This window comes from Talpa europaea (genome assembly GCF_964194135.1).
Source record: "Talpa europaea genome assembly, chromosome: 2".
Classification (NCBI taxonomy): domain Eukaryota; kingdom Metazoa; phylum Chordata; class Mammalia; order Eulipotyphla; family Talpidae; genus Talpa; species Talpa europaea.
Window position 1 is genome coordinate 96395065 of NC_140068.1, and position 25664 is coordinate 96420728.

A 25664-nucleotide genomic window follows, 5' to 3' on the forward strand; every position below is an offset into this window, starting at 1 on the left:
AGAATAAATGAAATAGGCCTCCCTGGTGGCACAAGAGGTTAAGCATCGCTCTATGAAGCAATCTGCAGCCACTGCAGCATGAGTTCCATCCCCGGCCGGCCAGGGAGAAACCCACATGGCGAGACAGACCTCTCCTGTCTTGCCCGCTGCTCCCCTCAGCAGTGTATTTCAGTCAGTCTGCCTGTTCTATTCCCCACTCTGTCTCTGGTGAATCCTCTCACCCCACTGCATCTCTGGCCTGTACCCCAGCTCTTGTATGCATAAATAAATAAATCTTTACAAAAAAAAAGAAATGAAACAGGGGCTTTCCTGGTGGCGCAAGGGGTTAAGTATCGCACTATGAATCTATCTGCAGCCACTGTAGCACGAGTTCAATCCCCAGCCAGGGAGGTGACTACATGGTGCACCAGACCTCTACTTACTCGCCGGCTGTTCCCCTTAGCAGTGTATTTCAGTAGATCCACCTGTTCTGTTCCCCACTCTGTTTCTGATGAATCCTCTCACCCCCCACCCCCACCTCTGGCTTATACCCCAGTTCTTGTATGCATAAATAAATAAGTCTTTAGAAAAAGAATAAATGAAACCAGTAGATAAATTTAGAGCATGTCAGAAATTGATCACTGTTACTGGGAAAATCAAAGCAACCGAGGTAGAGAAGGCACTGGGGAAGGAATTGGGATTGTTATTCAATAGGGAGGTTGGGGAATGCTTTCCTGAGAAGGTGCCATTTGAGTAGTCTGGAAGGATGTGAGGGAGAGAGCCTCATACATATTTGGGGGAAGAACATTCAGGCAGAGGGAACAGCCAGTGCAAAGGCCCTGAGGCAGAGCATGCCTGGTACATTGGAGGAACAGCAAGGATGCTGGTGGGACTGGATGCACAGGAGCAAGGTCAAGATGGGAGTGGTTAGAAATCAGGTCAGACGCATTGTGTGAAAATGCTTTGTTAACATGCTGAGTGTTGCTGATAATTTTGACAGACTATCCTGAGCTGGGCTGTAAGGGGCATTTTATTAGCACTTAGGACGGGTTCCCAAAGGAAGGCTGGTATATGAATTTTGCAGGAAAAGGAGAGAACTGTTATTTCTCCTGCCTCTGCCTACCTTAAATGCCCCAGTCCTTCTGGCTATAAGATGATACGAGCTCAAACTATTTCCCTATTATGGTGCCAGGTGGAAAAACGGGCCTCCTGTGGCTGTGGGCCCTGCTGTGGGTGTGGGAGATTGGGAGGTCCTGGCGCACAGCCTCGAGCTGGCCCGTGGCGCACCAGTGGCAGTGGCTGGGGCCTTGGGGAAAGAAGTCAGGGGCTGAGAGCCCACTCTCTGGCAGCCTGGGGTGGGCTTGGTGATCCTAATTAAAAGCTTGGATCCAAAAGCCTTGATGATGGAATTTCTAATTAAATCAATTTCATCTCGTCTGGGAGACAGAGGTTTGCATATGATAAGCATGAAATTAATAATTATGTTTAGAAATTAGCTGTTGCTCAAAGCAGAGCCATTTACACAACCCTCTGGGGCCCCCGGCCCCCACCTTTGCCCTATCCTTTCTGTTGGAGACAGATGGGCCTCGTCAGCCCAAATTGTGGCAGCCGGGAGTGGAGAGTGAGAGGAAATAGGCTGGGCTCTCCCTGGGGTCCCTGCCTCTCAGGAGGTATGGGTGCCCGCCTTGTCACTAGGCTAGTGACATGTGGGCACATGTGTGTTCTTAGGTCCTGCACATGTGTGTATGTCCACCGGGTAAGGGAGGGCAGCGTGGGCTCTGAGGCCACACCCTCTGGGTTCAGATCCTGCTTTAACCACTAGCTGTGTGACCTTGGGCAAGTTCTTAGCCTCTGTGTACCTTGGAGAAAATGGAGGGCGTCAAAGGGCCTACTGCAGAAGTTGCTGAAAGGTTAAAGGTGTTAAGGCGGGCAGAACCTCTGAGGACAGCTCTGGCACATGGTGAGCACTTGGTAAATGCTGGTTTTCATAATGGCAACGGCTGCATGTGCATGTACTTGTGTGGATTTAATTCAATTTAATTCAGCACAAGCCAGCCTGTGGTGAGTGTGAACGTGACTCAGGCAGGCTCTTGAGGTGGAGAGAAATAATAAATGAAATAAGTTAAAAAATATTGGGGCTCAGAGTGCAGGGACCTTTTTTTCTTCCTCACTGTAGCGGCAGGAAGGGACAGAGCAGGATTTCTATGATCCAAGCAGACGGGTGAAGGAGGACAGTCGTGGAGCTCTCGGTGGCTTTTTCAGGCTTTTTATTAAGTTTACCAGGTACACGGTAGGCAGCAAATCTTCACTCTTTGTGGGCTCTCTGGCGTTCTCTCGTTCTGTTGCTCTTTCTCATTCTCTGCTCTACTTTTGCTGGTTCCGTTCTGCTCTCTTGGTTGTTCTCCTTCTGGTGCTCTGCTGGTTTTCTGTGATACCGCCCATATAAGCCCCGTCTCAGCCCAGGTGAACCCACCTACGCATGCCCACACCCCACTCCAGGTGCCCGCCATCAGGCATGCATTCAGGACCATCCATCATCAATCCTAAGGGCAGAAAAGCCTGACAATCATTTACCCTACACTCGCTATGTGGCTCCCCCAAAGCCTGAGATGTCATCTGAGTCAGTCAGTACAGGTGAGGTAACGCTGTGTGAACAAACAGTCCCCAAGTCCCTGGGGCGGAAAATACATAAACTGAAATACAAGCTCTGTTACTTGTCCACAAGGGTGAGTGCTCTGCCCATCTCCTTGGGGACCCAGGCTGGTTGCTGTAGCAGAGGGCACTGAGTCCTGAGGGTCTCCCAACTGCCATGAGATGCTCTGGCCTCCAAGAGGACATTCCCTGATCCCAGCTCATTTGTGAGATATGTCGTGGCCCTGGGCGATCACAAGGGACAGGGAGTTGGCTTTTATCACCTGCCAGATATACAGGGAGTTTCTCCTGCTAGAACGTCAGCCCCACAACAGCACAGGTTGTCTCTGTGGGTTCACCACAGCGCTGAAAACTGTGCAAGGCACATAGTAGGTACTCAGTAAGCCATTATTGAGTGAATAAATTGAATGAGTCAATGGAGTTTCTGAGGAGTGTGGGTGCGCAGGAGGGTGTAGGAGGAGAGGCTGGCCTCAGGAGCAGCCGAGGCAAAGGGATTGAATGGGCCTTGTAGGCAAATTTTAGTGTCCTTTAAAATAGCATTTGCAGCATGGAGACTGATGGGCATTTCTCAGTGGCTGAGGGAAACACTGCAGGCTACTGTGGAGAGGACGGGCCAGGGCACAGGTGACAGGGGCCGAGGAGGGCCAGGGCCTCTTGATCTGCAGGTCTGGGGAAGGGGCAGAGCCCTGAGGCTGGGCTCCCCGGGGTGGTGAGACCAGGGTGGGCCAGGCAGACTGATCGATTGCTCTGGGGCCGGGGCCCGGGGTCCAGGGCCAGGCCCCGAGTGACCGGATGATTGGGACTGGAGTCAGCAGCTCTTCTTTGTCCACAGCGCAGAGTACTGAGCTCTGATTAATGAGGGCTGCCAGGAGTGACCACTCAGGCTGTCTGACCTGAATGCCATGAAGGTCTTTGGGGAAGTGGTTCGTGTTCCCTCAAATGGCCCAATGACTGTAGGGGAAGGGAAAGGCCCCCAGTGTAAGGCCCTAAGATGAGGGGCAGGGGGTCCTCCTATCTGGGCCTAGGCTGGTTTTTCAAAGACCACCCAGATTCCAACCCAGGCCCCCAGCATCCCCAGGTCCATATTAGAGGCAGACCTGGTCAGGGCTGAGAGTGAGAGGCCCTTGGTGCCCATCTTGTTGGCTGGGTCCCACCTTTGCCCCTCTTGTGGCTCCCTGCAGCCCCCACCCTGCTGCATCTCAGTCTCTCATGACTCTCTCACCTGCCTTGAACCCCCTTCATCCTGTGTCCCCCCATTTCACCACCCCTTTCCTGCTCTTCAGTCTGTCTACACCCAAGGCCCGTGCTGCCAGCCTCCACTCTCTCCTTGGTGCTTGGCAGTCTGACTTTCCTCACAGCCCCACTCCAAGGACCCCGGTGAATTCCTCTTTGGCATGTCAATCTGCAGCCATTTCGCATGGAGGAACCCCCTTTTCCAGCACACCCCCCTGCCCAGGTTACTTCCCTGTCCTCAGCCCCTGGCTGAGAGGTGGTGCGGGTGCTCCATGGGGCTGTGCAGGGCTGACTGGATCTGACTCAGTGAGACACACTCCTGCTGGCCCCCAGTTCCCTGAGAGGGAGGAAGGGGCGACTGGCAGCACCTCATACTCCTCTGGGCACTGTGTCTTTGCTGCAAAGACCCTTGGGAGAGGATGCATGGCCCAGGTGGGTGAGGGGTGTCGGGGGACGGTGCCCTGAGCCTTTGGACGCCCGACTCACATTCCTCCACGCTGCAGCTTTCATGTACCTGAAAGCCTGCTTGCCTTTTATCTGTGAAGAAAACAGCTGATGCTGAGAGCCAGCGATCTGGGCCTCCAGCAGCGGGGATCAAAAGGGTGAGCAGCAGATAGCCAACCCCAGGATCTGCCCGCCCCATGCAGGGAGGGCCCACTGCTCCCAAGATGAGAGGGGCTGCAGCAGGGCAGAGAGGGCCTGAAGTCTGCCTGGCTCTGGGCTGCACTGAGCTGGTGGCTGCAGGATCCCAGCCTCAATCAGTGGCTGGCAGGCTTGGCTTGTGTGTGGAACAGAGAGAACAGTCAGCTGGGAGAGTGGGCAGGGCCCAGGCCAGGACTGGAGGATGGTGAATCGGGAGGCAGAGCGGCTGAGGGGCTGAGCTGTTCTCTGCGAGGCTCTGATCCTCACAGTCACTTTCATCTGCCTGAGCCTCAGTTACCTCATCTGCAGAATGGCCTCAGGGGTCCAAGCCTTGCCTCCCTCTAATAATATCTTGTGCTTGCTGAGGGCTTCCAGGCCACTGTTTCCTTAACGCTTGGCATGTGCTCATGAGTGCTGTCCTCTTTTATTATTGCGACTCCCTTATAGGGGAGAAACTGTGGCCCAAGAGCCTGCTTGCTTGCTTAAGGTCACAAAGTGGCTGGCAAAGCTTGGTGGCACAGTCCTGGCCAGGCTGACTCCAGAAAGTGCTGGAAGCTTAGTGTTTTGCCAAGCATCAGGGAAGAGGAGTGGAGAGGTGCCTTTGAAGCTCACAGGATTAGGGATCTGCCATGGTGCTGACCCTGGACATTGGGCCACTTGACTTGGGGTGCCCTAAGCCTGGCAGAGGTTAAGGTGGAGTTTCACCCCACACCACTCTAGGCAGCCTTGAATGAAACATTGGCCTCCTGGTGGAACGTGGACCGGCCCCTCTCAGGGTCCTCAGATGCTGTTAGTCTGGGAGCCAGAAGCTGAGCATATGCACTCCAGGGCTCCGCCTGTGTGAGCGTTGTCATAGCCAGGCAGGCGTGGGGGCTGCTGGCCAGACCTGGGGCCACCTGAGAATAGTCAGGCTCTAAACATGTGAGTGCTCATGAACACACGTGCATGCACATGCTGAAACACAGGTGCACACAGATACGCACGGGCCTTGCTGAAATGCCTGCCCTCAGATGTCCACTTGGCGCCCTCATTTATCTCCTTGGGGTTTGGCTCAAATGTCATCTTGTCTTCCCCAGCTGCTCTCTCTCCTTTTTCCTCCTGAACCCTTGTCCCCATCTGTCATCTTCCTGTCTGCCTCCTGCCTCCATCTAGCGTGGGAGGCCACAGGGCAGGTGTCACCCATCTATCCCCAGCACTCAGAGCTGTGCCTGGCGGGCTGCTGGCGCTCGGTGACTGCCGGCAGGAGGAGTAAGTGAATGAGCCTCTGTGCACTCGAGCGCTTGGGGCATGAGCTCCAGCTCTTGCTCACGTGCGCACACGTGCACACACACAATGCACTTGGCATTCATCTTCATTGTTGCTTAAGCCTGGAAGCAGCTTTTGTCTTCCGCCCACGTGGTCTGGACCCCCTTGTCACTCCAGAAATGAGGGGGGGGGTTTATTCATGCTCCCTCCTCCTCAGTCACCAGCCTGTAAGCATGAGGCTCTTTGGGTGACAACTTCAGACACTGTGTGACACTCAGAGGTGTCCCAGGGTGTCTCCCAGGATGGGTGTTGACGTGTTGGTGGTGGGATGAGTCCAGTGCCTTCCCTAACTCCCCTTGTGACCTTGCCTAGCACAGCGGCGGGCCTTAGAATGCCTGTTGAATTGACAAGTAGATCAAGCATCCATACCTGGAAGACATCCTAAGAGCCCCTGGAGCAGCCTGATTCCATGCTGTGGGAGGTTTGAGCAGCATCTCTAGAGGAGGAGGGCTCAGGGAGGGCTGCCTGGAGGAGGTGACCTTTGAATTGAACCTTGATGCACAGGGGAGATTGAGATGTAGGGAGATGAGATCATGGGCTCTGTGGGCAGAGGAAGACAGGCAGAGAGGAAAGTACAGGGCAGCTGGATGGACCTGGAGGAGGGAGGCTGCTGTCAGGTGCTGCTGGTATCTGGGTTCTTAACACTTGCCCCATGAGGGCACAACAGCAGGTTCGGTGTCCCCAGCACCTAGAACTGGAGGTGTGTAGTAGTGTGTTGGGTGACAGGAGGAAGGAGGCAGAGATGGAGGAGCTGGCATAGGGGTGGGCCTGGCTGCCTCCCTCCCCTCTTGCACTGCTGTTGTGAGGAGAGGAACACTCTCTGAGGAGAATGTTAATCAAGCCCCCCCTCCCCTCTGACTGGGCTGCTGAGACAGCGGGAGCGGAGGAGACAGCAGAGCTCCCTCAGGCCAGATGTCAGAGCCTCCCTGTCCATGGCGGCCCCAGGGTGGCCCACCCTTCCCCTCGCCACTCCAGGCTAGGGTGCACTGGAGGGGGAGAACCTTGGGGGCCTGTTCTCTTTTTTGGTGAGCACTGGGCAGAGGGGCCTGTTGGGGGTGTGCTCACCAAGCACAGCACTGACTAGGGGAGAGCTGGGCATGGGAGGAGGAGGAGAGGGGAGCCCTGGGAGGAAATGGAAATGAGTCTGAGGCTGCAAGGGAGAGATTGGGGGGCAGGGGGGGCTAACTCAGGTGAGAGCTGATCCGAGTGCCTCAGAGTCTGCACGTGACATTTACACCCTCATGAGACGAGACGTGGTTGTGACCCTTCTCATTTTATAACTGAGGAAACTGAGGCGTGGAGAGGTGAAGCAACTGGCTCCAAGGTTCCCAGTGGGCTGTGGCAGAGCTGGGAATTAAACCCCAACAGTTTTGCTCCCAAATCTCTACTTGAAACCATCCCCTGTGGGGGTGGGGTAGGAGGAGCTGGCAGACTGGAGGTGGGGAGAGGGTGCTGGATTATCTCCTGGACTCTGTGCAGGAGGCTGTCCCCTACATCCCCGCCATCTGAAGGCGGGGGCCCTGATCCAGGGTCTCAGGAATGGTTGGGGCCAGAGCAGAGGCCCACCTGGGCTCCTGAAATCAGGGTGGGGCTCTCCTGCAGGGACCCACTACAGGAAAGGGCGGCTGTGCTGAGGCGGGCACCTGGGCTGCACTTTAGGGCATAGACTGGGGCTGAAGGCAGCCAAGCAAGGCTGGGCTCAGGGTAGGTGGGGCTCTGGGTGTCCATCCGTCAAAAGCTGCCCCTGCCCCTGCCCCGAGAAGTCCCCCTATATGAGCCTCACCATCCTGTCCTTTCTGTCCCTAGCCCTGAGACCTCCCTGGCTCTCTTGCTCCTCTGCCTTTTGACTCTGGCTCCAAGTTAGGAGAAACATCAGAAGCAGCAGACAAGCCTCTACTAATTAGGAGAGTGAATCTTAGCGTGTGATGAGCGCCCCTTGCTGAGGACCAGGCAGAGAGAGGTGCCCAGCAAACAGACAAACCCTGGGGCCTGGTGCCTGCAGGCCGGGGAGAGGAGGGCAGTGCTCACCGTGGGGGCACCACCCTCTCTTGCTCCCAACTCAGGGCACTTCTGTTAGGAAGGATGGCCCTGGCACAACATTCATTTTGCTTTATTACTAAAAAATTTTTAAAATATTGGCATTTCAGACACATATAGAAGTTCAACAACTAGGGCAATGAGCCCTCGAGTACTCACCACTCAGCAGTTGTGCTCGGCCAGTTATTTCTTCTTCCACAGGCAACCGTGATTCTTTTGAAGCAAATCCCAGATTGCACCTGTCACTTCTTCCCTAAATATTTCAGCACACATCTCTAAATCAGGGGATCTCTATAGGGACAGTTTTGCCCCTGGGATATTTGGCAACATCTGGAGACAGTTTTGGGAAGGCATGTGCTGTTGGCATCTAGTGGGTGGCTACAGGGATGCTGCTAAATAAACATCTTATAATGCACAAGACAGCCCCCCCTTACAAATAACAATACTCCCCCCAAGTGTCGTTAGTGCTGAGGCTGAGAAACTGCCCTGAGAGATAGACTCTTGCAAGTCAACCAATACTTTAAAATTAATCATCAGATGTGTTCGCAGAGTCCTTATTTTAGGGGTGCTGTTTTCCTGCCGAGTGCTCTCCAAGGCCAGGAGGACTGGGCTTGTTTTTGGACTCTGCTGACACAGGCAGCAAAGACAACGTGTGCGCTGGTGCAGATTTAAGTGTGGTTTGTTTTCTAAACAGGTGCTCTATTTACCTGTGGTCCTATGTGCTAAGTGAACCAAGTGTCAGGTGAACGGCCCCTCCTGACTCTCCTTTGGTGCACAGCCTGCAGAGTATTGGCTTCCTCCCCCTCACACTGAGCCGGGGCTGCTCCTGCTCCTGCAGAGATTCTGCGGCTTTGTTGCCACTGCTTTTACCTATGTCTTGGGGAAGCTGGAGCAGTACAGTGGAAGCCTGCTGCTTCTGTTGGTGTTCCTCGAATGGCTGCAGCTTCCCTTAGCAATCCCTTCCTGATGGACATGTAGGTTGTTTCCAAAGTCTGGTATTACAAGCAGTGTAGTTCTTACCCTTTTATATAATTAGCAAGAACTCCAAGCTGAGGGCTGGGGAGTTCACCCCAAGTTGCTGGGAAAATCTAGGAAACCAGTTATGTTTCCCCATCCTCTCCTTTCCCCCTTAAGTACCCAGGGACTTGGGCTTTCCCCTGGAGTGCTGAGCCGTGCCCTTTTCCTAATGTGCATCCTCAGTGAAAGCCCCCCCTCTTCAGCGCCCACCCCCATTCCTGGGGATAGGCCTAGGTGGGAAGGCAACTGCTGGTCTGGGGCTGTCCCAATCTTCTTACCTCTGCAACATTTCCCGCCCTCGGTTGCCACAGATACTGAAGTTCTGGCTACAAGTTTCTTGGCCAAGATTGAATCTTAAGGATTCCTTGGCGGGATAAATCTTAGGCTTGACGTCAGCCAGATGAGCATGCTCACCCTTCACCCTGTCACCCAGGATGAGGGTCGCGCTGAGGGCACACAGGACGGGTATGTGTCAGTGACTGAAAATGGAAATAGAGACCACGGGACTCTGACCAGCCTTGGGGGCACCTAGGCGGAGGGACAGCCCTCCAAGGGGGACCCTAGGGTGTGCAGGGTTGGGGAATAGGGGGAGGTGCATGAGGGTCCACATGCCCTGTCAAAGTCCTGTGAGGATGATGCTAGTTGTCCACTGCAGGAGGAGGGGCAGCTGAAGGGCTCCAAGCCTCCCCTTTGCCTGGGGGGGGGGCAGGTGTGGGCTGTGGGACAGGAAGGTATTCTCTGCCTGGGGGAGCCACAGTCTGCAGTAGAGAGATTGTGGGGCCTGGGCAGGCTGCTTCTTGGGGCCTGTGTCCCAGGCTATGGTGAGAGGGACTTCCTGGAGCTGTCCCCACCCTTTACTCTGGCCTCCTGAGACTGGGGGCAGGGAATCTAGAACCCCAGGCTGGGGGCAGAGTCTGCTGGGTGGTGACAAGAGGAGCTTGCCTGGGACCTCCCTGGTGGTGGAAGGGATTAAGCACAGCACTGTGAAGCTGTCCACAGCCTCTGCAGCGTGGGTTTGATCCCCGGCCAGGGAGCTACCCACATGGCGCAGCAGACCTCTCCTGTCTCGCCCACTGCTCCCCTCAGCAGTGTATTTCAGTCAGTCTGGGTGTCTCTGGTAAATCCTCTCATCCCCTGCACCTCTGGCCTGTACCCCAGTTCTTATATGCAGAAATAAATAAAAACAAAAAAAGAGGAGCTGCCTGGGTATAGGGGATGGCCCAAAGGACCCTTTAGGGTCCCTCTCCTCACCCTTGTGCTCACCCCACCCCCAGGAGGTATCATCTTACTCACCTGGGGGTTTTCACTGGCTGGGATCTTCAGCTCTTCATTCTAAATCAGGGCACCCAGAGGCTCCGTGTGTGTGTGTGTGTGTGTGTTCCCCTGGGTGTGTAGGTATGTGTTGTTGGGGGGGCCCCAGCCACAGGACCCCTGCGAGGCTGACTGGGAAACCTGATTGGGGAGGTGGCCTTGGTGCTGACCTGCCTGCTGGTCACTTCTCAACCTGAGGCCAGCCTCACCCCTGCGAGGAGTGGGAGTGGGTGGCAGGCGGAGGGACAGCCTCAAGGAGAGCTGGGCGGAGATGGAAGCAGGAGGCAGCAGGACCCTCAGGGGCTGGAGCCAGGGGCAGGACTGTGCCCAACCCCTCTGGGCCTCATTTTCCTCCCCTGTCAAGTAGACTAGGATCTGTCCAGCCCAGATCTCAGGACCTCCCTCGGGATGAAAGGAGACAGTGCCTGTGGGCAGGGCTGGGTGGTCCCAGGGCTATGGGGGTGGGAGGGAGGAGGTGTATATAGGGGCACTGGGCTGGCTGGGCAGGGTGGGTTGTGCCAGCCACTCCCATCAGCAGCCCCTCTTGCCTCCAGATCCCCCAGATCAGCTACGCCTCCACAGCCCCCGACCTGAGCGACAACAGCCGCTACGACTTCTTCTCCCGAGTGGTGCCCTCGGACACATACCAGGCCCAGGCCATGGTGGACATCGTGCGTGCCCTCAAGTGGAACTATGTGGCCACGCTGGCCTCGGAGGGCAGCTATGGAGAGAGCGGCGTAGAGGCCTTCATCCAGAAGTCCCGCGAGGACGGTGAGTCAGGTGCCTGCCTGCAGGGTCCTGCTGGGCACTGGGGATTCACAGTTGCCAGGTCATGCTGTGGGTTCTGCCTCTCCCTGGAGCACTGGGCATTGGCTGTGGCCTTGCTGGTGGCTGGGTGACTCCTGGGGGCCGGGGGTGGTTGTGAATGATCTTTGTAGACCTGGCCAGGCAGAGAGAAGGACTGTGACTATTCCCTGTGTGGCATGTTCTCGGGCATGTTCTCCTCCAGCCCAGGAGACTGGCGGCCATCTGTTTGGTGGGAGTGAGGGGCAGGCAGTGGGAGTCACATCTCCCATGAGTGGGGCCTGTGCTGCTGGCTTCAGTGAAGTAGGGACCCCATGGGTGGGATTTGAGGAACTTAGGGAAAGCAACTTATTCTCCTGAGGCCTCCCCTACTTACCACGTGCTACCTTTCTTCCATTGAGCCCTACACTCCCTTAATTGCTGTCCTCAGAAGCTGCAGTGATAAAGCTTTTAGGTACAGCGAGTGCTAAGAGGCTAACAGATAACACAGGTTGGCACTTTGACTGGTCCTTAGCTTGGGTCTCTGAGCAGGGCAATTCTGCTGGCCCTGCTGAGGGAGGGCAGTCTGTGCAGGGCTGTGGTCATGGGCGCCTAGGGCAGCAGGTCGGCATTGGGGTGGCTCTGCCTGGGTTGGCTGAGCCTCGCCAAGAGGGGGTGGCTCACCGAGGGTCATGGGGTGGAGGGAGGTGGTGCTGTGTGTGTGGAGAAACTGGGAGGCCCCCTGCCTCCTCCCTGCAGACTGCCCTGTGCCCCTCTCCTGGCCTCTCCCAAGGCCCCATCACTAAACAGCTCACTATGATGCCCTCGACCTTGGGGGATGGCATCTATATTTATACCAGTATAACTCCGGGACTCTAATTGCTTTTCCTAAGGACCACAGTGTCCAGAGGCTGGCGTTTTGGTAACACCCTGCGGGCATAATCCTGCTATAAATCTCAGATAAGCCCCTTTAATTGTACAGCCGGAGCTGCTTGGAGCTGCTGCTCGGCCTGCTTGGTGTCTGCGCAGTGGAGAGGGCGGCAGGGCAGCAGGACTGCGGAAGTGGGGCAGGCTGACTGATGGCTGCGGATCCAGGCCACTCCCCACTCCCCAGGCAGGAGGAACACCCACTCCTACCTCCAGGCAGGCTGTTGGCAGTACGCTAGACCCCCATGGCAGTGTGGGACCCCTGGTGTCACAGCCCCCCACCCCCCCGGCTGCCCATGTGTCCTGTCCTCTTCTGCTCAGATGTGGGCCTGTCTCTGGGTTGGTCCTCCCAACCCTGCTCTTCTGGTTCCTCTCCTCCTCAATAACCTGAGTCCTTTCCTAAACAACCCACTGCCTTTCTGTTTAAGGTGTCGCCTCTGCAGGATTTGGGGCCAGCTGTGCTGAGTGGTGGGGAGGGCAGAAAGCCTGGCATCTAGTGTTCAATCCCTGGTCTAAGGGACTTAGAAGCCACTCCAGTCCTTCTGCAATCCTTCCTGTGTGCCGGCATGTGTGAGTGCCTGCTTTATGCTGTGGACCTGGAGGGATACCCCTCCCTACCCTGGGAGGCAGGTGCCCTCATTTCACAGGGTAGGCCCAGAGAGAGCAAATAATAACTGGGTACCTGGTCATACAGCAAGTTAGAGGTGGAAAAGGGACTTGAACCCAGGCAGTCTGGCCCCAGGATGAGAGGTCTTCACTGCATTTGTATTGTGTCTACTCTGTCATTTGTTCCTATTTCCCACTGCATTTGCTGAGGCCCGAGCAGCCCAGCCCTATGCAAGGGATAGGGGTATGACACACACACACACACACACACACACACACACACACACACACACACACACACACGGCCTTAAGTAACATGAGCTCACATTTTAAGAGTGGGAGAGGCAAGGGATTGGAGTGAGGTTGGACACTGTGTTTTAGTTGAAGCTAAGTCTGTTGTTTGAATTTTCTACAAGCATCTGATCAGGCATAGGGTAGTTAAAAAAAAGAGTCTATTTGAGTTGCTTAAAAAGACTTTTAGAAAAATAAGATAACTAGCTACTTTGCCAGGGCCTCTAGCTCGGGGGCACTCCTGCCCTGGCAGAGGTTTCCCTTCAAAGTGCTGCTGACCCGATGCTCCATCCCATCACTGAGGACCTGACCTCCACCCAGCTGGACCTTCTGCGCCCCCAGCCCCTTCTGCTGCCCCTATGCAGGCATGCAGCCCTGGGGCCCTGGCTCGGCCTGCCCTGGCTCAGCCTGCCCTCCTCTGTGGGCAGCTAGGTCTCCCTGCCCCGCCTGATAAGTGGAATTTGATTTGGAGGAACGTCTTTAGGCGGGTGAAAAGAAAAGGAGAGAGAAAGCCGCGCTCCAGCTGGCCAAATTGAAATCAGAATTGAGCGGCCAGTAGAAAGAGGCTGCTGTACCTTGTAGCCTAATCCCTGTGAAAGATTAAAGATGTCTTTGGCCGTATATTGTATTGATTTGTCCTCTGAAGTATAAATCATCTGTGCGTTGCTCAGAGGAGCGCTTGGAAGCAGAGTGGGGCTGGGACGGGTGTGGAGGGCAGGCTCCTGGTCTCAGGGTGCTCATCAGAGCTGCAGGGAGCATGGCCAGCAAGTTCTGGGTGCCCCTGTGTGCCAGCTACTGGTGCAGCCTGCCGGGGAGCATAATTATGCCCATTCTGTAGATGAGGAAACTGCGCCCACAGAGCATGGTCACTTTCCCAGGGCCATCCAGCCAGATGTGGAGGCACTAAGACCGGAACCCAGTTTTGTCCTCTGGGCAGATTGCTCCTGGGTCGCACCCCACTGACTGGGTTGTTGGCACAGGGCTTAAAGGAGCTGTGGCACCCAATTTCCCAGCCCCCCTCAGTACCATGCCCCCCACTGCATTCGCTCAGTCATGTGGTTTATGGCCTAGCGGGTCCTGTAGCCCTTGACCGAGCCCTGCCAACCCTGTGCCAGGTACCCACCTGCCCAAGCAGGAATTTGGGTGACAACACTGGGCCTGGTGATTTTGTCCCCTTTTTACAGATGGGGGAACTGAGGCTCAGAGGGGTGAAGTGGTTTGTTCAGTCTTACACACAAGGTGTCAGAACAGGATTTGGAACCAGACCATCAGACGCTGCCCTTCTATCCCATGCACCCTGCCTCCGGGCCCACATCGCAGAGGCTCCAGTAGACAGGATGGCTCTGACTTCACTATGTCTGGCTGTGTGGTCCTGGGAAGGTCACTCAGCCTCTCTGGCTTTTACTTTCCTCATCTGTGAAATGGGAATAAATTGTTGTTGTTAGGATGAAGTGTATGCCTGGCCCATGGAGGGGGGAGCTCAGGAACTCACTGGAGGGCAATTGTTAGGGGTCCTGCTGCCCAGGCCCCAGGCTTTCCTGTTGCCTGGCCATTTCAGGGGAGGCTGAGGGCCCTGACCAAGACTGAAACCGTGTCCAGGGACAGGGGTAGACCCAAAGCCACAGACATCCTCACAGGACTATCTCACAGGACAGCTGGGGGTGTAGAGAGGGCAGTGAGTGGGTTCCACAGATGTCCAGGGAAGGACCTGTGTGCTTGTATGGGGGGGAGGGGTGCACAAGTGAATTTCTAGACCTGCCTCTGTGGGGTGTGTGTGCGCAGGCCTGTGTGCCTGTGCTGCTTTACGAGGTATCTGGTATAGTTCCCCATCTGTATGTGTGTACGCACCCTTGTGCCTCTGGCTGCAGCCAGGATTCCCTCCGCCCTGCCTGGTGGAGGCTGCCCAAGGGAAAGGCAGAAGGGCAAGCACGTGGCCAGGGCTGGAATTAGGCATGCAGAGCAGGCCGCTGCTGGGCTCTGGAGATAATGCTAGTGAGTCACCGGTGGGAGCGACGGGCCTGAGGGGGTGGCCTAGATGTAGCCCTGCCCTCAGCACCTGTCCTAAAGCCTTGGACACTCTCGGGGCTTAGGGGTTGGGGTCATAAACTTGTATCTCCCTACAGCCTTTCCTATCTGTGGGGCCCCCAGTGTACTGGTGCTCCATTTCACAGATGAGGAAAACCAAGGTAAAGAGCCTGCCTGATGTTGCCCAGAAGTGTCAAGTGTCGGAGCCCATGTTCCTGTGTGTGACAGAAGATGGGGTGATGCTAGTAGGTAACGTTTATGGACTCCTCTTCGGTGGGGAGGGGAGGCTTCTGCTCCCCTGGGCACATCCAGACCTGCGCTTCTAGGGTAGGAATAAGTTGACTTCTTCGGATGTAGCAGGAATGGGTCTGGGGCCTCAGGCCTGCTACTAAGAGGACATCTTGTCCCAGATGCAGTGGGAAGTCCTGAAGTCACATCTCACGGCTGTGTCCTCGTGTCCCCCATTGATATTCCAGAGGCGTGGGTGAGTCAAGCTGTTGCTGGTCTGACCTCCAGCTCCAGCTCCCAGGGCTGAGTGTCAGACTTGCATTCAGATGGCCCCGTCGGCTCAGCGGCACGGGCAGCGATTGGCAGGGCTGGCAGCTGGAGGCCCATGGCTGGGGCGCCTCCTTATCCTCTGGCTGTGTGACAACTGTGGGCTCATCTTCTTTGGCTGTAAATGGAACACTTGCCTCCTGAGGGGATGAGGGGATTTGGTCACCTGGAAAGAGCACCAGGGCCTGGCACTGCTCATGTTCCTGGGGGACCAGAGAGGCGAGATTAGGCTCAGAAAACTCCCAAGGTCCAGAGGGTGGACACTTAAAGTATCCATTCCCCTTTCTGTTGCTTCACTCTCACCTCCCCGACCTCAGCTCTCACTCTTCACTGCTCTTCTAACATCCAGGTGTGAGCCCACCTCAGGGCCTTTGCACTGACTGGCCCCTCTGCTTGGAAAGACTTTTCCCCAGATAACCATGTAGCCCTCAGTGCATTCAAGTGTCTTCCCAAGTGTCCCCTCTTTCAGAGAGGCCTTCTAAGAGACACCATTGTCTCTAAATTAGCCTCTTCACCAGCTCATTTCTCTCCATCCCCTGTATTATGCTCTATTTTTCTTTCTAGCACTTGACGAGCTATTTTTTTGGCTTATGGTCCACAAAGACAGAGAGGATTTTTTGCCTATTTTGTTCTCTCCTGCATCTCCAGCATCTAGTACACCCTGGCACATACTAGTTACTCAATAAAAGTTTGCTGTTGACTGAACTCCAGCTCCCAACTACTCACTTGTTAATCCTCTTCTCACGCCTGGGTCTGAGGGGTTTTGCTCTCAGCCTACACACGGCCAAACTCAGGCTGCAGAGCATGGGTATCTTGAGTTAAATCAGGCTGCTGGGGACCCCAGACTTCCTCCCTACAGAGCTCCCCATCTGTCACCCTGGTCTGCTGGCTCACCTAGGACAGAGATCCTTTCTTAGAGGAGGAAGGCAGCTGTGTCAGAGTGAAATACGGGCCCTTGCTTCCTCTCCTTTCTCACTCCAGTATCCTGGGGTTCTGCCTGCTCTCGGAGCTGAAAGGGGAAGATGCTCAGCCTTCCATGCCCAGCTGGCCTGGGCTTGATAGGTTTGTTTCACATCTACTGGGTGCCCAGCCATTGTGTGAGGGGAGAAGACGGGGGGCATGGGAGGAGTGGCATGCAGCAGCGTGCCCTGCATACAGGAGGTGCTCCTTAGAGTGAGCCTGTGCTGATGCCTGTGCTCCAGGGCTGCTGGGGGCTCCAGCCCAGCAAGACAGGCAGTCCAGCTGGGCTTGGCAGAGGGGTCCTGGAAAAGAGGCGAGGGAGGAAAGGGTACACCAGGTGGGGGAACAGCATGAGTGAGAGCTTGGAGGTAGGAGTGGACAAGGCAGATGGGACCCCAGTGAGGGAGCTGGCCTGGTCCTAGATAGCGGTCATGAGATGGGGACCAGTACGAGAGGGGATAGAGTGGAGTTCTTATTGGATGAGCATCTTCCCCTTTCTATATTTAAAATTTTTTGGCACTTGGGGTCGTGCCTACATGCCCTAGGGAGTGTTAACACACACCACCTCCACCTGCCATGTCCAAACTGCTCAGGGCCCTGGGGGGTCACTGTCCAACCAGCCCAGTGCCAGCACTCACCACGTCTTCCACACACAGAGTTGCTCTTGTGGGGAGGGAGTGTGATCTTGCCCTGGGCTCGCCCCAGTCACACTTGCCCCAGTGCCTGTGGAGCAAGCTTTCCCGCTGCCTCTGCCACCTCACTGTGGTCTCCTTGCGGCTGGGGAGGGACAGGACCCCCTCAGCTCCATGCCCCTCACCTTCTCTTGCACACAGATGTTTGTAGAATGACAAATGAGCGAGCAGATGAGCAGCCATGTCCCTCGGGCACATCGCTGCCTTCTGGGGCCTCCTCTCGCCTATACTAGGTGGGGTGCAGCAGCTCCTCCCCAGGGTCCAGCTCTGACATGTGTGGGCCCTGGACAGGGCCCCTGATGCCTGGTGTCCTCATAAGCAAAGGCTCATCGTGGTTCATTCTCCATGATTCTGGCCCATGGTGCACATCCTTAGACATTCACTGAAAACTACTTACTTAGGCTGCTTCTCTCAGAAGGAATAACCCTCTGCACCTGAAGGAGTGGGTGACAAATGGTGGCACTTCAGGACTGGGTCTCTTGGTTCAGAAAGTATCAGCGCCAATTGCATGGGGATGCAGCCCGGCCATATAACCCTCTCCCATCACTCAGATGGGATGTGCTTGAAATTAGCAGCAGGTGAGCTGGAAGCAGAGAGGGGTCCTGCCACTGCCTTTAGCTTGGTGTACATGAGAGCATCTTGTAGCGTCCTCTTTGGGGAAGGCCTCTGGACTCTCCCTCCAGCTGACTCTTGGAGTGAGGGCGCAGGAACCTGGCAGCTGGCACCCAGCAGGCCTACCCACGGACCAGGCATTCTCCATGCATTCCTCAAGGGTGTGGGATGGAAGCGGGCCCTACCTCAGGGCAGTCCCCACCATTCTAGCTCAGTAGCCAGCCCACTCTGAACTTGAGACCTGAACTTGAACTTAGTTGTGTCTTCTGCTTCCCTGGTCTGCGCCCCGTCATTGTCCCCTGTCCCCCACCCCGTCACTCTACTGTGGGTGGAAATTAAGTGAAGCTGGCATACGTGTTCCCTGCTGAGCCCAGGAGGCCCATCAAAAACCAGCTGGGTCTATTGACTGGCTCTTGGAGATTGGCAAGGTGCTGCCGGTGATTGCCAGGTCAATCTCTGTCCCGCTATGAAGATGGACCCAGCACTCACCTGGCCCACCACAGGGACTTCGCCTGTCCACTCTGATTTCACCGCCACTCTCTCCTGTGGCAGGCACTGGTGCAGCTCCATTTTGTGAGTCCCCAGGGTTGGGTGTCATCGGGACACTCTTCCTGCTCTCTCCCACTGCGTGCGCTCTGGCCTGTCACAGCGCAACACACTCCCATCCGCATTCGGCTTTGAGCTTGACGGGAATGACAGGAAGAGGAAGGTGTTAGGTGCTGAGCCCTTTTTGCTCTGAATTTGCATCCCTTCCCTCTTAGGCGGGAAGCAACATCTTCTTTTACCAGCCCCTTTTTTGGAACATGTTTGAAGATTTCTTTGGGTTTTAAGAGTTTTCCTATGCTGGTTGCAGCCCCTTGTGGCTTTAGCTTTCTGAATCCTATTCTACCCCTGATGACACAGTGGAGTGGAGTAGTTATGAGCCTGGATGAGGCTCTGCCAGAACGAGCTGTGCCACCTTGGACAGCCACTTAGGTCTCTGGGCCTCATTTCCACCTGGTGAAATGGGCATGTGAAGAGTCCCTCCCGTATAGGCTGTGTGAGCATTGAATGCAGTAATGCGTGCATGTCTGGGCACCACACTACATACCAAGCTATTGAAGGGCCAGGTGTCAACAGATGGGCCGTGAGGCAGGGGACCCTGGGCTGGGAGTCAGGCTAAGTTCTAGTCCCGACTCTGTCTCTGGGCGGCTGTGTGATGCTCAGTTGGTCACGAGCCCTCTTTTTTTTTTTTTTTTTTTTTTGTGGGACCCTCGCTGGTGGCCTGGGATCGAACTGGTGCCGCAGAGGCTGCGGGCAGCCTCGCAACCCAGCGCTCAACCACTGCGCCACCAGGGGAGGCCCTCACAATCCCTCTTTGAGCCTCAGCTTCATCACTAAAATGCAGGTGAAAGGGTCATGGGGCTTCTGATCCCCTATCACATCCCCTATCTTTGCATCCCGCACACATCTCTATTTCTCTGTCTTTGCCGCATGGAAGTCAGGTACTGTGGGGTGGCCTTTGACTTCTGGTGTCTATATCCTTGGGCCCAAACCTGAGCCACAAAGTAGACACATCCACAAAACCTGTTTTCTTAACTCCATATTCTTTGGTTTCATTACCACTGGACCTTCTGACAAGTAAATCTGATTTGAACCCCATTTTCTTCAGGTTCATTTTCTTGCCCTTGTTTCTTCCTTTTCCCTTGCCCTGGGCCTCTTTATCTGGGTTCTGTCCTCACCATGGCAGGCTGCCACGGGTGAGAGATCCCTTCCATTTTGTTGAAATGCAAGTGGCAGAAAGCATTGACCTGTTCTTCTTCCTCCACTTCCTCTCACCTCAACCCCTAGTCCAGTTTTGGCTTTGACCTCCAGGAAGCCCTCTTCACCTGTTTTTTGACAATTGGATTTCACATTGCTTTCTTATCTGAGGTGGAGTCCCTAGCCCAAGCCCCAAGCCCCAAGCCCCCCACTCTGAGCTCCTTGGAAATGCAGATAAAGCAAGTCCCCTCCCCCTTATTCTTTGCAGCTCTGGAAGGACTCTGTAAGCTCACCATTTTCTTCCCTCTCCATCCTGATGCTTCCTGCTGCTGGTGTATGGGGCTGCTAGGTATCCTGTGGGGAGGGTTCCTGTCTCAGCCCTATCCCCTACTCCTATGTGACCTTAGGCAAGTCCCTTCCCCTCCTTGGACTATCTGTAAACTCATGAAGGGGCTGTGGGCCTTCTTCAAGGGGCTGCATGCTGAGGGATATCCAAAGCCATTTTATTTTGCCTTGTATTCTCCAGGTCCACCTACCCAGTGATCTTCTCAGAACCTTTGAACCTGAACAGGTTCTGCCTTCTGCACATACCTCCAGTCAGTCTGGCCTGTGTGAAGACCCCAAACCTCCTTTGTTTTAATTTATGTACTTTTAGGGAATACTCATTAACCATCCTTACTGAGCCCAGCCTCAGCCTTGGCCTTTGCATGGCAGCCCTGAGAATTGTCCCCATTTACAGAGGAGGTGACCAGCCTTCCAAATCACACAGAGCCTGCTCCATGGGGAGTGGCTGATGAGAAGTGGGGGCATTGTTCTGCTCTTTAGCCCTTATATCTTTCACCTCTGCACAGTAATTCATCCATTTCCTGAATTAGTATTTATTTAACACCTATTGTGTGCCAGACCTTGGACTAGGGCACTGGGACCCTAGCAGTGCACTAGACAGATAAAGATCCCTGACCTTGTGAACTCACTTTTGGGGAGAAGACCAGAGGTAGCTTATAATAAATAAGTAATATGTCATTATATAATTTCAGATAGGAGTTGGTGGGCATTGTTGTGAAGAAGAATCAAGTGTAAGTGGACAGAGAGGGGCAGATAGAGTAGACTGTTTAATTCAAGGTGGCTAGGAAAGACCTTACAGGTGGCCAGGAAAGACCTTTCTGCAGAGGGGACATAAGAGCAGAGTCCTGAATGCATGAAAGAGTGAGCTTTGTGGAGATCTGGGGGAAGAGCACCCCAGGCAGAGGAATGAGCAAGTGCAAAGAACTTGAAGCGGGAATCTGCCTGGCAATGGTGGAATAGCCAAGAGGCAGAAGAGCCAAGAGAAGATGAGTGAAGGAGAGAGAGAAAAAGCAAGGGTAGAGGGGTGGTGGTAGGGGGGTTATCATGTAGAGCCTCTAGGTCACTGTGAGAACTTTGGCTTTTGCTCTGAGTGAAATGGGAGCCAGGGAAAGGCTGAGCTGAAGAGGGAAGTAAAGGGACTGGGACTTAATAGTATCCTTCTAACTGGCAGGAGGGCCAGTGGAGGAGAAGGCTGTTTCTGTGCAAGTGAGAAGTGATGGTGGCTTGGGTTGGGGGTGGTGGGAAAGGACAGATTTGGGGTATATTTTGAAGCTCTGTCCCATAGGCCTTGCTCCCTAGCTGCCTGTAGGCAGAGGGCCGGGATGTTCTTCAGCACCATAGATAGCGGCATCCTCACCAGCCATTGGGGAAGCCCTGCTTGACTCTGGCCCCCAGCAAACAAACCGCCAGTCTTTGGCCACTGAGTGGAGCCTCATATGTAATGTGCACATCCTTTCCCCTTGATTTTGTTGTCAATTTCCTTTTTAGCCAAATACGCTTATTTCTGGGCACTGCTGTGAATCCTTTTTGGGATGAGGCAGGTCTGAATGCAATTATATAGCTGGGATGATAGGTTTGGAAGCAGTTGTCTCCAGAAATCTCTGCATCTCGTGAAACTGTTATTGCAAGAAGAGGGAGACCAATGAAGGGGAGCTTTCTTGGGAGGAGGGAGGATGATGGGAAGAGAGCCTTGAATAACTGGTAAACCTGTCCCTGGAGAGCCTGAGGGTATTCTGGGGAGAGGCACTGCCTGACTGAATTTGGTTCTTCATGATGTCTTCTTTCTGGGAGAGAGGAAGGGAGTCGGCATTCCTGGAGCAACAGCAGGTCTAAGAGAGGGTGGTGTGCAACCCATGGCAGAAAGTGCTACCCCTCAGGCCTGCCACGGACATGCAGGTGGCTTTGGACAAGCCAGTGTTCCACTCCAGCTCTTGGTTTCTCTACCTGTAAAATGGGACACTTTTAAAAATGTCTGGTTTCAGGTGACAAAAACAGGTGAATAAGCCATCAGAAAGGCCAAGAAATCGTTGGAGTGGAGGAGAGGCTGCCTCTGAGGCCCAAGGCTCCACTTGGCTTCTTTCTGGTTGGGGTTTTTCCTCTTCCCATTGTGAACATCCTCTTCTTTCTCTCCAACTTGCACAGTGTATTATCTCCATGCCCCATTTTGCTCTAGACAGAACGATCATATGGATATTCTATGCAAATTCTCATTTTTAATGAGCCAGAAGGAAAGCTAACGACCATCTTGCAGACGTCTTGGGGCCCCAGGGAGGCCTTGGGATGGGGAAGGAAGCAGGACAAAGTGACAGGCAAGAGGAGAGAGGAAGGAGGGAGGAGAACGAAAATGGAGGGGGGTATGGCAGAGGCTCCGAAGGGTAGAGGGAGGGGAGAACATGGGCCCATTTATTTTCTATCAGAGTCTCCCTTCCTGCCCATTTTACAGATAGGGAAACAGGCTCAGAGAGAGGAGGCAACTTGCTGGTACCCCAGAAAGTGGGAGAGAAAGGTAGAAAGGCAGAAGAGAGGGAGGAGAGGGACTGGAGAACGGGGAGACTCCGACTTGTGGGTTTGGTTCCTTATCTGTGCAGTGGTCATATTACCTAAGATGTGAGCTGATTGGGAGAAGCTAATGAGAATATATGCAAAAATTATTTTTTTCACAATTTGCGGGGCATGGGATGATGGAGTGGGATATGCGTGTATGTGTGTGGGAGAGAGTTTGTGCAAGCATGCACACAAGCTGGAGAGCAGGGCAGGGAGTGAGGGAAGACAGCAAGGTGGGGGCAGAAGGACAGGGCCTGGGAATGGGACCAAGAGACTAATAGATAGTAGACCAGCTCTTAATTAAATTAGTCTGTTCATTCATTCATTCATTTGTTTATTCTTTCTTTCATTCCTCAACATCTACCAGCTGCTGCATAGATGGATGTCAGCTCGATGAGGGCAGGGTCTTGTCTGTCCTTTCATGGCTATACCCATAGCATCTAGAATGGAGTCTGGTATTGGAGTTGGGGGAGGGTGCTTAGTAAATTGTTGCTGAGTCAGTGAATACAATGCCTGGCAGTGTGCCTAGAAGTTGGCTGGTGGGCACAGAGGCATGTAGTTCAATAATTTCCATTCACTGTGCTAAGTTTGGTGATTGAGACATTGGGATTTTTATGGGTACCCAGAGAAGAAGGAGCCTGGGGGCATCTATGAGGGCTTCCTAGAGGGGAGGGCCTGAGTTGGATCTTCAAGAACGGACAGGAGCAGCTTGAAGAGGGGAGAGTCTTGGAAGGGGAATTGGGCACAAGCAGAGGGAATAGTCTGAGCAAAGACTGGGAGAGAAACGCCCTGGTGCTTGCTGGAAACTGCAGCACTATTGGAGCGTCAGATGATGCTGCAGGGTCTCAGGATGGCTGAGGCGCTGGGCTTTGCCCCAGGGAGGTGAGTCAGTGAAGGTGCGGGGGAGGGCAGTTCTGGTGGAACGTTGGAGAGCCAGGCTGGGTGGCCTGAGGTTCTATGCGCGTGTGGGGCTCTGGTCTGGAAAGATGGTGTGGGCAGGATTGGGGGTGCACAGCGGCTTAGGGCCTGAGGGATCCCCTGGCTACTGCCAGGTGAGGCTGGACTTACCTACGTGGGGCTCCGGAGCCAGCCCAACGAGGGCGCAGGCCGCACATGTGTGAATATGTGCTGGGCTGCCTTGGGCAGGTCACAGTCCTCTGTTCCCTGGTTTAGATCAGAAAGGAGCTTTCAACTCTGGGGCATTTAAAAGTCAGTACAAATATGCTAATGACGTAGGTTCCTACTCACATTTGGTGCCATTCCCGTGATGTCCTTTGTGCTGCAGCAGGAGACTATCCCAGCACTGACAAACTGTCCCACCCAAATGCCTGCTGTAGCACCACCCTCTCCCACATCTCTGGAGCGCAGGAAGGAGGGGCGTCTGCTGAGCTCCCCTCCCCCAGCTCCCCAAGCTGCATGCCCTCCGGAAGCCCACTCAAGGCTGCTCCTCAAGGTTGATCCAATCCTGGAACCTCCTTTCTGTTCTGTCCCTCCCTGGTTCCCATCTCTCCACTCCCATATCTGGCCAAACAGGCCCCCTGCCTGCCCCAACAGCAGCAGGAGAGCCTGTGGCAGTTTGTTTTGTGGAGTGAGCACTTCTCCAGCATGGGGGGTGGAGCACATCTGGGGCTCAGCCCCTGGTCTTTGTCCATCAGCTCTACTAATCCGAGTCCCAGGCAGCCCAGCACCTCAAGAAAGCCTCTCATGGTAGACTGGGTCAGACTGGTGTCTGTTGCTGTCTCACCTCGGGAGGCAGTTGCCCTGCCACCATCCTACACCAAAGCTGATTTCTGGAGTACACTCACATCCACAGTCTCCATCCTCCCTGGGTGTGTGTGTGGGGGGGGGTGTCAGCAGCCCCATTTTCTGACTGAGCAAGCAGAGACCTAGTGGGGTGAAGTCTATTTACCAGGTGAACTCAGGCCTCTGTTGTCTGCATTTCCTGCTGTTCTACCATGGAAAGGGTCAGCTTGCAGGCATGAGAGCTGAGCTCTTTGCCATTTCTCCCCCTGCCCTGACCTGAAGAGGAGGAGGTGAGGGCTGGTGTGGGAGAGGGTCCAGGAGGACTTCATTACCCAATGCCTGTTTGTGGCAGGTTGGGGGGGTACTGAGCCTGCCACTGGCGGGGAGACATGCTTGGCCTGCCTGGGTAATTACATCTCAACATTTCATTTTGCTTGTCAGTTTCCACTTCCTGGGGATGTGGGCTCCTAAATATTTTATCCCAGGCTGCAGCCGCCTGCTCCTTTCTGTCCAAACCGCAGGCCCAGCTGCCCAGCTGCTGGCCCCTAACCCCGGCCCCTCCCTGCCTGACTGAGTCTGATGCCTGCTGCAGAGTGGAGCTGGCCAGAGGTCTCATCTCCACGCCCCGCTCCCACACAGGTGTCTTTGCCACTAGCCCAGGGCTGGCTTCTCCCAAAGGATCTGGGGTGGAAAGGCCAGGGAGACAGCATTGCTAGAAATGAAACACAGCTCCACCAATGTTGGCTGAGCTCCTACTGTGTGCTTGGCAGTCTGCTGGAAACTGGGATATACACAGACTCTCCTTAAAGGGGCTGATGGAGGAAACTGACAATAATATTCCAGTCAGAGCAAACATCTGTTGAGTCCTGTGTGCCAGGCACTGTTCTAAGAACCTCGCATTTATTGACACACTTATTCTTCATGCTTTATTATGAGGAGAGGAGGCCCAGAGAGGTAGGTAACTTGTCCAAAGTCACACAGCTCAGCAATATCTGATCTGGCATCTGAGGCTGGCCCCCTGGCTCCAGCCCTCATACCAGGAGCACAGCACAGCAAAACTGACCACAGCATGGGCAGAGGAAGGCACGTGCCGGAGGAGAGGGCTGTGACAAGAGCCATGTGAGCAGGGCTGAGTTCCAACTGGGTAGAGGATCTGGGGTGTGTTGTGGGGAAAGAGGAGGAGACATTGGGTCTCTGCACTGGATGGGGCTGGGCTGATGCAGAAGCAGGAAGGGTATTTCGGCAGAGACCACCGCAGACAGAGGCTGAAGGGTGGAAGTTTTCACTGGGTGGGACGTGGCCCTGCTGTGGTGGAGCATAGGCTTGTGAGGCTGAGAAAGGGGTTAACACTCTATGTGACCTTATCCCCCAGGGGTGTCATTGGAACTGGGGGCATATGGGGAAGAGTTAGGGTCTTGTTCTATAAAAGGCTTCTTGCCAGGAGACTCTGAACTAACTCTAGCAGTCCTGGGTCTGGATGCCAGCTGGCCCCTGACTTGCTGTGTGACCTTGGACAGATTCTCTTCCATCTCTGAACCAGCTTAGGATTCCTCAGATGAATGCTGGGCCTGCTCTCTGAAGACCTGGGGCCCCGGGCAGGGGCAGGGATCTCCTAAGGGGGTATTGGGCTAGAGACAGGCCGAGAACTAGCTGTCTCTGCTCTGC

General features: G+C 54.7%; 1 protein-coding gene across 4 annotated transcripts in view; it reads left to right on the forward strand.

The window, feature by feature from the left end:
* Positions 1–25664, forward strand: part of GRM4 (glutamate metabotropic receptor 4) — a gene marked incomplete at its 3' end in the record, with an annotated part of 119801 nt that overhangs the window by 47954 nt on the left and 46183 nt on the right. For all 4 annotated transcript variants that reach the window (XM_084228432.1, XM_084228429.1, XM_084228430.1 and 1 more), the window contains exon 2: positions 10731–10947. In XM_084228432.1, the coding sequence (XP_084084558.1) occupies positions 10836–10947 (112 nt within the window). In that variant the 5' untranslated portion in view covers positions 10731–10835. The remainder of the gene's footprint in view (positions 1–10730; positions 10948–25664) is intronic.